Genomic DNA, 11453 nt, shown 5'->3' on the forward strand with positions numbered 1-11453 from the left:
GGGCATGAGTGCCAGGCTTGGGTTATGTCCAAAGAAAAGAGCATTTTTTCAATGTATATTGAAGGGTTACTTTTGAAAAGAGTTAAGTAAGGAAAAAAGTTGATCTCAGGGCAGTCAGCATCCCAACTTTCTTTGCTAAATAATCACCTACCTTTTTGTTCCTTTCTTACTTTCTCACCAAAATTAGAAAAATAAAGAGATGTTAAAAAGAGAGAAATGGGAAGAAGAGAAAGAAAACTACATTTATCTGAAATTTTGATTTTTTTTACAATGTCTCCACTGACAACTTTGAACAAAACATATTATTTTCTTTCTTTTTTTCCTCTTAACTCTTTTTTTCAGTAAGCTCTTTGTTACTGGAAAACAGTCCATTTCTGCTAGCAGCCCTACTTATGAAGAGCAGGAGGAACAATGGAAAGCCAGATCAGTTGGCATGTAAAATACACTTCCAGTCATTATATTTGGAAGCTCTGAAGCTTCTGCTATGATACACGCATCTCTGTGTAAGCGTTTCATGCAGAGAGCCCCTGCCACTAATCTCATTTTTTGTGGAAGAGTCTATTTGTCAAAGCTGACAATGTCACGAAGATATACTGTGCTTTGGTGCAGAGATTCAGTTCCTGGCAATTTCCTTTTTGTTTCCCAGCCAGCACCTCGCTCCTGTCTGAGGTCAGACTAAATGATGTAACGGTCCCTTCTGGCCTCCCAGTCGATGCGCTGGCGGCCGGGGCTCCTCTCCCTGCTGACAGGAGCGATCGCTGCAGCTGAGACCCCCTCCAGGGACCGGGCTTTGGTCCTGGGCTCACACCAGACTACCAGGTGCTGCGGGACAGAGTTCACAGCGTGCACTAATGTGAAACATGTCTCTTGCAATGATGTTAAACCTCTCCATAACAAGAACAACAACAGCGACAACAGCAACAAAAAAAACCCTCTTTAACTCTTTCCTGCACACAGATATAGCCAAGAAACCCTCCGGGTTTATTTTAACCAATATCCATCTACTCGTGGCTGAGGGTTTGGGTTTGTTTGTTCTCTTTTCCAGGACTCTACTGCCCTGACACGGTGTCTGAGCAGTTTGACCACGCAGCGATACCGTCAAGCAACCTCTTCAAATTCTGCCTCTGGCAGGAGGTGAGGGACTGCCCGTTTGCCTGATAATCTGCCCCCGATACCACCCGACTCCCGTGGCCCTCTTTCTTGGGATAAACGAGCGCTCTGCGGTCCGGGGGTGGGAGCACGAAGGCGCTGAGCCCCACAGCCCGGGATTAGCCCCGTGCCCTAAGGAAGCGCCTTTCTAGACGTACGCAAGAGCAGGCTCAGCGCTCTCCATCCTCAGATAACCCCAGCAGCAGCCAGCAGCACCTTTAACACCCGAGACGGCGGGGTGCTGCCCGGCGCCCCCAGCCCGGCCCTGCCCCGCTCCGCACCCCCCTCCCCGCCCCGCCGCACTCACCGCCTCGGCCGCCGGGACCCCGCCGCCGCCGCCGCCGCAGCTGCCCCGCCGCCCCGCTCCGCCTGCCCGCGGCCCCGGCATCGCGCCGGGAGGCGGCCGGAGGAGCTGGGGGGCGCAGCGCTGGTCCGCCTCGGGCGCGGAGCCGGAGCGAGTGAGCGGAGACCCCGCTGCCGGCTCCCCCCCGCCACCACCACCCCTCCCCGCCGAGGGAGGAGTCGCTCCCTCCCGTGGCAGCAAAACCCGAGGGGACCGTCAGGATGCTGAGCTGGGCGCGCCGTCTTCTCGCCGGAAAAGGGAGCAAAAATCGATAGCCGTGGGGAGATACGAAGTGAAAAGTGACTTACAAAGAGAAAACCCCTCACGGCTGCTTATTTATTGGTGGCGTAGCCAAGCCCTCCCTGCCAGGATTATTACCGAGACAGCGTGGCAGGTATGAACGTAACAACCTGGGGTGTCAGAAATAATGAGCACTGGTGCTGGGGAACTTGCAGCCCAAATTTGAGTCCATCAGGCATGCAGGAATGAGGGATGGGGCCAAAGGACATTAGAGGTAGAATCATAGAATCACAGAATGGTTTGGGGTGGAAGGGACCTCAAAGATCATCTAGTTCCAACCCCCCTGCCATGGGCAGGGACACCCTCCACTAGACCAGGTTCCCCAAAGCCCCATCCAACCTGGTCTTGAACACTGCCAGGGATGGGGCATCCACAGCTTCTCTGGGCAACCTGTTCCAGTGTCTCACCACCCTCACAGTGAAGAATTTCTTTCTTAAAATCTAATCTAAATTTACCATCTTACAGTTTGAAGCCATTATCCTTTGTCCTATCACTACTTGCCCTTGTAAACAGTGCCTCTCCAGCTTTCAACAGGACAGGGGGCTGTGCGCTCACTGGTCTGAAGGTAAAGGCCAGTGGAAGTAAATATCCTGTTTGGTCCATAAAACACATCTTCAGCAGCCTCCTGGGCACAGGTTTGGGGAATCACCCTTGTAACCGGGATAAGGATTTCACAGGGCTCTTAAACAACTGGGATTGACTTTCTACTACCCAACACTCTCCATCTTCTTAGTGAAATCTAAGCAATCCCAGCACAAAGGAGCTTTATCAGTTCAAAGTGGGCTACTTCTTCCATGGACTTGCCTATATTTAACCATCATATTTTACCAGTGACCTGCTCTCACTGAGCTGTGCTGCATAGCAGCTAGAGAGAAAGTTGAAGGATTTGTTTCAAGTAATGATGAATTGCCTCCAGATGGGACACTACCTCCTGCAGTCCAGATTATGGCATTTTTGCTAGGAAGAAGCATAGGAACTGCTCTTTCCCATGAGAAGGACAAGTGTCCTGTCAGATGTGGGCTGGTTAATAAGAGCTCCAGTTTGTCCTTGAGGAGGGGGAGGGATGAATTATCATGTCCCTGACTGTCCACAATGCACTCCTTCGAAAAAAAATCCAGCAAAATATAGCACCTTTCCAAACCACTCAGATCCCTTGAAAAGACAGGTAGATACAGACTCCCGCAAAAGTTGCAATTAACCACAACAGCTCTGCCTTTGGTTGCGTACAGCCGTCTGCTGCAAATCAGCTGCCTAGCTCTGCCAGGATTATCCTCCTTTTCCTGGCTCTGTGTGGTCCAGGGAGTTCTGGGGGCTTCTTGGTTTGTTTGGGCTCTTTTTCCCCTTGTATTTTTTCTGCTTTATTGCTGAGTGGATCTCTTGTATAAAATATTAATAAAACTCCTTTCCAAGGTGCTGGGTTCCCTGCATGACACCCTCTGGCAGCCTGCAAAAATCAACGGGGAAGTTACACGAGGTTTGGTATCATCAGTGCAACTATTGTGAAGGCTCAGTTAAGCCCCCGAGGACATGAACACAGGCCAGTTTTTGTGGAAGTTGCAATATGTTCCCAGACAACATGATCAGGACTGATTGATTTCTACATTTACATATTTGTTTATTATTTGATATTAAATCAAGTTTGACAGGTAAAATTAAGGCTTGAGATCTTCAGAGAAGCGAGACAGACCATTGCTTTCTGCCTATTATTTAGATCAGAAATGTTTTCTAGATCACTGCAAAGGGAAGAAATTTTTTCTATGCTCACACAATGTCTTGGCCAGGACCTAGCATCATGTAAAATGTTGGAGAATTTTTGAAGGTGGCAACTGAAAACTACAGTGAAAGGAAGAAAATGAAAATCAGAATTGCAAACGTGGTCATCTTATTTCTCATAATTCATATTTCTTTTGGTGCGTATGCTAAAAAAAAGCCGTGTTTTGCTCTGCACAAAGCCTCATACATGTCAGCAGTGTAAGATTAACTGTGATGCCTAATTAAAACAGGCAGTCACCAATTAAGATAATAAAAAATTGCTATTTGAAATTCATAAGAGACTGAGAAGTTAAAGAGACACTTATCTTATCCAAGAGCTTAGCAGGCTTTCATTTGCAGATACTTAAGGGGAAAAAAAAAAAAAAAGTGAAAACGCACTCTGGAACATAGCCCAGTAAAATCAGAGAGGAGTCTGCAAGCTCCTGCGACGCTTCATTACTAAAGAGCCTGCTGCCAGCCAGCCTGTTTGCTTTTGCACTCCATCTGCCACGTCCTGTACATACTGGGATCCAGGCTCTGCGACCATCACTTCTGCTGACAGTTACCCCTCAGGTGTCCCCAGCGGCACTGCTGGCACCACCTGAACGGTGCAGGACCTGCACCCAAGTCTGGGTTTCCCCTGGGGCAGGGACAGCATTTCACTGACATTCAGTCAACGTTGCTCGCTCTTACCCCCGGGAGCTCTGTGCAATACAGTAGTAATAATAATAATAATTTTTTTTTTTTGAGGAATTAATAGCAATTCTCCAACCTGAAGTTTATTTCAAATTTATTTTTACCCTCTGAAAAGCTGACTTGGTTGTCTTTGTCTTCTGTTACTAAGCTCAGGGGAGTACATATGTATGTTCAGGTATATAAACATATGTACGAAGCCTGTGAGTATGTATGTGCACATGAGTGTAGTGGGTTAACCTTCGTCAGCTGCCAGATGCCCACCCAGATGTTTTCTCACTCCCTCTCCTCAGCAGGACGAGGGGAGAAAATAAGATGAAAAGACCCCCTCATGGGCTGAGATAAAGACAGTTTCATAAGAAAAGCAAAAGCTGTGCAAGCAAGCAAAGCAAAAAGAGGAATTAATTCCCTACTTCCCATAGGCAGGCAGACGCCCAGCCACTCCGTGGAAAGCAGGGCCTCAGCACACCTAACAGTTGCATGGGAAGACGAATGCTATAATCGCTAACGTCCCCTCACTTCCTCCTTCTTACCCTGAGCTTTTATTGCTGAGCATGACGTCATATGGTGTGGAATATTCCTTTGGTCAGCTGGGGTCAGCTGTCCTGGCTGTGTCCCTTCCCAACCTCTTGCCCATTCCCGGTTTTGGGGGTGCAGGGAAGAGAGAGAGAGAGAAAGCCTTGACACCGTGCAAGCACTGTTCAGCAGTGGTGTGTTACCAACACTGTTTCAGCCCCAAATGCAAAGCACAGCGCCAAGGCTGCCAAGAGGAAAAGTTAACTTTGTAACTTCGGCCCAGCCAGACCCAGCACAATCTCCAACCCTTGTTCCATACCATTTGTGTCATGCTCAGGTCCCATGTTATCTAACGCATCTATGTATGCCTGACCATCGCTTTCTGCTTCTCATTCCTGAAATCCCCTCTTACCAACACTTCCTACTTACACTACGTACTTGAACCTTCTTAAAATCCAACAGTCAGGTTTAACCACTATACCCTGTTCCTTGACATATAGAGAGGTAGTATTCTCCCATTCCATGGGCATCCCCCCCGAAATGTCCATGAGAACAGTCAATGACTCAGGCCCCATCTGTCAAGGACATTGCTGTGGACAGAAGCAGCAGCATGTGGGATTGTTGGACACCAAGATCTTTTTGGGTTGGGTAATTACTGCACTCACCTGATTCCTGGTGAAGCTCATTCTCCATCAGTTCAGGCAGTTCCTGCTGCATTACTTCCTACCTACAACATACAACTCAATACACAGATTATTTTCCCCCCAAGATTAAATCACCTTGAGATACACACTGGATCTCCCCATCCTTCCACATTAGCCATCAAATGCACCCGGATCCTTGAGGGACAATCCCTTGCATGGGTTTGCCTTTTTCCCAAGGAAGGAGCAAACCACACTGCCTTTCCCAGCCACTTCCCAATGTGCACTACTACGGAGACCTTATCTCCTCCCACCGTATGCAGGGGCATTGCTTGGGCATGACCAGGATAGTTCCTCTGCTAGGAAACTTTCCTAGATCCCCTGCTGAATTTACATCCCAGTGTTTTCATGCCTCAGCACTCAATGCTCTCAGTAGTCTTTAACAATTCATTGTGTCATTCAATATTTCCAGAGGCTTGTGGGTGACAGGGAATGTGGTACACCCAATCAATGCCATGTTCTTGGCCAAGGAGTCCGTGAGGTTATTTTGAAAATAACTCCTGTTGTCTGATTCAATTCTTTCTGGAGTATCATGTCACCAAAGAGCTTGCTTTTCAAGGCCAAATGCTGTTTCAGGCAGTGGTATGGGTTACAGTGTATATTTCCAGTCATCCAGTAGCGGCTTCCATGATGGTGAGCATGTTGTAGCATTTGCCTTGGCAGGTAGTCCAATATACTTGGCAAGCCTCACCATATTGATAACCCAATCACCACCCTCTATTCCAGGGATATTTTACTCACACAGCTCGGTTGATTACAACACATTTCACATTCATGGGTGATCTGTGTGATGGCTTCAATGGTCAGGTTCACCCCTTGATCACAAGCCCATTTGTATGTTGCAACTATCCCTAGATGTCCCAATGTTCATGGGCCCACTCAGCTACGAATAGCTCGCTCTTACGTTCCCAGTCCTGGTCCACATGAGCCACTTCAATGCTGGTGGCTTGTCCACCTGCTCATTGTTTTGATGTTCTTCAGTGGCATGGTTGTTGGGTGTGTGAGCATCTACATGATGTACCTTCACAACGTTTCCTACCTGGGCAGCGATGTCTTGCCACAATGCAGCAACCCAGATAGGTTTACCTCTGTGCTGCCCGTTGGTCTGTTTCTATTGCTGTAAACAGCCCCACAGGACACTTGCCACCACTTATGAGTCAGTATAGAGACAGATTACTGGCCACTTTTTCAGTAGTCTCAAGGGACAACCGGATGGCTTTCACTTCTGCAAACTGACTTGACTCACCTTTTTCAACAGCTTCAACAACTTGCCATGTGGAACTCCACGCAGCAGCTTTCCACTTCAATGGTTTCTTACAACACAACAGGATTTGTTGGTAAACAGAGCATGCTGCCTTTCACTTTCTGGTAACTCGTATAGTGGTGCTTCTTGGGCAGGAGACACCTCCTTGGGAAATGCTCTAAAATCTCTGTCTTCTGCTCAGTCCATGATCTCTTTCAGGATTCCTGGGTGGTTGGGGTTCCCCATTCAAGCCTGTTGCATGATCAACCCCAGCCACTTACTGCACATAGCATCGGTTGCTTGATGTGTAGAGAGGACGCTTCCTTTGAACATCCAGTGCAGCACATGTAATCATGGTGCCCAGAGGCCCTGTGCTTCTGTGTCAGCAACTTCTGAAGCAGCTCAAACTCCTTCATATGCTGCTAGTATCTCTTTTGCTTTTGGGGTATAGTGGGCTTCAGATCCTTGATACCCCCAGCTCCAAAACCTTAGAGGTCGACCTTGGGTTTCTCCTGGTGTTTTCTGCCAGAGGTTCCAGGTGAGGCCATGCTCCCCGGCTGCAGTGTAGAGCACATTTTATACAGCTGATCCTGTATGGACCAAGGGCTACTACACGAGCTATCTCCTGGTTGATCTGCTCAAGAGCCTGCTGTTGCTCAGGGCCCCAATCAAAATAGTTCTTCTTTCAGCTCACTAGATAAAGAGGGCTCACAAGCTGACTGTAACCCAGAATATGCATTGTGCAGAAACCCACAACACCTAGAAAAGCTTGTGTATCTTTTTTGTTAACTGCTAGCAACATAGTTATCTTACTGATCACATCTGTAGGTATGTGACAAAGTCCATCCTGCCATTTTATTCCCAAGAACTGAATCTCTCATGTGGGTCCTTTGACTTGCCTTTTTTTTTTTTTTTTTTTTAAATGATGAAAGGTACAGCTTTCAGAAGGATCTGGATTATCCTTTTCCCTTTCTCAAACACTTCCTCCACTGTGTTGCCCCGCACAATGATGTTGTTGATGTATTGCAGATGTTCAGAGGCTTCACCCTGTTTCAGTGCAGTCTGGATCAGTCCATGACAAACGTATTTCCCTGGTATGGTCAGCTCCAGGTGCATTGGACAACTGTCCACGTGAAAGCAAACTGTGGCTGGGTGGTTGAGCCTTGCTAATCACTCCTTGGCTCTCCAGTTGATGAATCAGATCATGGATGGGAACCAGGGAGTCTTGGTTGGTGCAATATTGCCAATGGTGGGCCATCATGATAGCAATTGGCACCTGCTGTTCTTTGATATGCAACAACCCCACAACACAGGGATCCTCCAGGAGGCTGGGCAAGGTAGGCAGCTGTTTAACCTTCTCTGAATCCATGGTGACTACATCAAAAGCCTATCACTGCCCTTTTCGGTCCTTGAAGTACCCTCTCCTGAGGTAGTCAATGCCAAGGATACATGGGGCCTCTGGGCTGGTCACAATGGGGTGCTTTTGCCACTTGTAGCCTATTAAGCTCACCTCAGCCTCCAATACAGACAGCTGTTGGGATCCCCTTGTCAATCCAGAAATCCAGATGGGTTTCTCCCTGCCATACCCCGATGGCATTAGAGCACACTGTGCACCGGTGTCTGCCAAAGCTTTATACTTCTGTAGATCCAGTGTGCCAGGCCACCGAATCCACACAGTGTAGTAAACGTAGTTGTCCCTTTCCTCCTCCTAGGCAAAGGCAAGGACCCTCTATTCCTGGTTGGAGACCCCTGCAGTGTCAGACCAGAAGTCTCTTCACCAAAATCAAGGGAAGCACTCTTAGTCCTTTTCTATACCTGAGGGATCACTGGTTGCCTTCTACCATCTCAACAGCAGCTGAACTGACAGCTGTCTAGGACGGCCCTTCTTATCAGCTGCCTTTCCTCTCAATTTGTGTACATGGGCTCCTAAATTAGAGGTGAGGTCACCATCCCACTTCCTCATGTCCTCCCCCTGGTCACACAGGAGGAACCAGAGAGTACCATGCACCATGCGCCTGGGCTCCCTTCCCCTCTGGCCAGGGAGAGCTGGGTCTGCAGGGCAGCCCTGACAGTTGAGGAACTGGCCTGTGAGGACAAGGAGGGAAACAGGTTTTCTTAGAATCATAAAACCATAGAATGGTTTGGGTTGGAAGGGACTTTAAAGATCATCTAGTTCCAACCCCCCCTGCCATGGGCGGGGACACCGTGCACTAGACCACATTGCCCAAAGCTCTATCCAACCTGGCCTTGAACACTTCCAGGGATGGGGCTGCCACAATTTCTCTGGGCAACCTGTTCCAGTGTCTCACCACAGTGAAGAATTTTTTCCTTATATCTAATCTAAATCTACCCTCTTTCAGTTTAAAACCATTACCCCTTGTCCTATCACTACATGCCATTGTAAACAGTCCTTCTCCAGCTTTCCTGTAGGCACCCTTCAGGTACTGGAAGGCTGCTATAAGGTCTTCCTGTAGCCTTTTCTTCTCCAGCCTGAACATCCCCAACTCTCTCAGCCTGTCCTCATAGGAGAGGTGCTTCAGCCCTCTGATCATCTTCGTGGCCCTCCTCTGGACTCACTCCAACATCTCCATGTCCTTCTTTTGTTGGGCACCCCAGAGCTGGACGCAGTACTCCAGGTGGGGTCTCACAAGAATGGAGTAGAGGGGCAGAATCACCTCCCTCAACCTGCTGGTTATACTTCTTTTGATGCAGCCCAGGACACAGTTGTCTCTCTGGGCTGCAAGTGCACACTGCTGGCTCATGTTATGCTTCTCGTTCACCAACACCCCCAAGTCCTTCTCCTCAGGGCTGCTCTCAATCCATTCTGTGCCCAGCCTGTAGTTGTGCTTGGCATTGCCCCGACCCCCGTGCAGGACCTTGCACTTGGCCTTGTTGAACTTCATGCAGTTCACACAGGCCCACCTCTCCAGCCTGTCAAGGTCCCTCTGGATGGCATCCCTTTCCTCCAGCGTGCCAACCACACCACACAGTGGTGTCATCAGCAAACTTGCTGAAGGTGCACTGAATTGCTGTTTTTCTTCAAAACGTCAGAGCTGGTGGGATGCTCTCTCCGTAGCTGGTGTATCAAAATCTGGTCAGTCCACTGTCACCAGGCAGTTGGAATATAATGCTGGTGCATTTTGCACAACCCTTCTGCACATAACCATGTACACTGGACATCATCTGGATCTTTGGAGACCTGGTTGTCATCCAGGTCACTGTAGATGACTTTCCAGCATTGCTAATTCTCTCAGATATTGGATGCCTTTCTTCAATGGGAGCAGCAGCAATCTGCTGGCCTGTCTGGTAGCTGTAATCTTTCAGCATATCTCGAAGTTTGCCCAAGGTTAGGGACCGGCTAGTTTCCACCCCTGAAAGGATTCCTCTCACTTCTTCCTCTTGCTTCCTTGCTGAAGGACCACCTTTCTGATTAGACCCTTCCTCCTCCTCCTCCTGTACTAATGGATAGTATGGACCTGTTGACCTCTGCATCTGGTGCCTTTTTTTGGCTACTAGGTCAATTACTGTAGTTGGGGTTTGGGTCCCAATCTTATACATGGTGTTCCCAGATGTTTTGGGTCCCTATCTTAACTATGCTCCTCTGATGGTGCTGAATGGAGGCTCAAGGGGCAGGAGGAAAGCCCGAGTGCAGTGCTAAGAGCTGCCGGGTTTCACTGGGGTAGGCAAGGCACCCTTCTGCCAAGTAGTGCGCCAATTCAGTGGGATTACACCTGTAGAGGTGTAAGATCCCAGGCTATGGGAGGTGATAACCACCCCAGCCACCTGCCCAAATCCTCCTACACACTCTGCCAACCCAGACATCGATGGCCTAAAGGCACATTTCCTTGTCACCTCACCGACAAACTATTTCCTCTTCATACCAGACCAAAACCAGCTTCTAAGCAAAAAAGATCACGACATTAATCGGGCAGCTTAGCTAAGGATGTGCGAGGACCTCTGGAGCCCATGTAACAAAGGCGGCCACGTCAGACCTGGAGGGGAAGAGGGAGGTGCAATCCCTCACCTCTCCGCAGGACAGCCCTCCCGGCACCGGAGCGGTACCCACGCCAGGGCCAAGCGCATGGCCGCTGCTTTTATCAGAATATTCCCAGGCGCAGCTAAACACAGAGATAAGCAGTGCAGCAAAGAGCAGGAGCTGAAAGCAGCCGCTGACAAGCCCTAGGCTCTGTTGCACAGTAAATCAAGCGAGCTCCGTGACCCGTGTGGAAGCCTGCCAATTAACAGCGATCACAGCTATAGTATGCCCAGATCAAAACTGTCGTTATCTCATGCCCCACGTTGGGCAGCAATAAAAAGGACGGGTGGGTTGATCTTGGCCAGCTGCCAGATGCCCACCCAGACGCTTTCTCACTCCCCCTCCTCAGCAGGACAGGGGGAGAAAATAAGATGAAAAAACCCTCATGGGTCGAGATAAAGACAGTTTAATATGAAAAACAAAAGCTGTGTGCACAAGCAAAGCAAAAAGAGGAATTCATTCATGACTTTTCATCAGCAGGCAGATGTCCAGCCACTCCCTGGGAAGCAGGACCTCAGCACGCGTAACGGTGGCTTGGGAAGGCAAACACCATAATCCTCCTTTCCCTGAGCTTTTTTCAAAAACTCTGTGCAGCCTCTCATTTCTGTGCTGTTTGCTGTGTGAAGCTCTGTGGATTGGGTCAGAGGGCTGGGAAGTGTGATCTGCTGAGCCCTTGGCAGGGACCCCACACTGAATGAGTGTCTTCACATGGCGGGCGGC

At 48.9% G+C, this 11453-nt stretch overlaps 1 protein-coding gene across 4 annotated transcripts in view; it reads right to left on the minus strand.

Moving 5' to 3' along the window:
* Nucleotides 1-1617, minus strand: part of TAGAP (T cell activation RhoGTPase activating protein) — a 53612-nt gene extending 51995 nt beyond the window's left edge. For 2 of the 4 annotated variants that reach the window (XM_075748300.1, XM_075748302.1), the window contains exon 1: nt 1457-1616. In XM_075748300.1, coding sequence (XP_075604415.1) covers nt 1457-1537 — 81 coding nt within the window. In that variant the 5' untranslated portion in view covers nt 1538-1616. Of the gene's footprint in view, nt 1-1456 lie in introns of all 4 variants that reach the window. The other 2 variants (XM_075748301.1, XM_075748303.1) reach the window with 1 other exon arrangement.
* Between the last annotated feature and the right edge of the window lie 9836 nt (nt 1618-11453).

This window comes from Balearica regulorum, chromosome 3 (assembly GCF_011004875.1).
Source record: "Balearica regulorum gibbericeps isolate bBalReg1 chromosome 3, bBalReg1.pri, whole genome shotgun sequence".
NCBI classification, from domain to species: Eukaryota; Metazoa; Chordata; class Aves; order Gruiformes; family Gruidae; genus Balearica; species Balearica regulorum.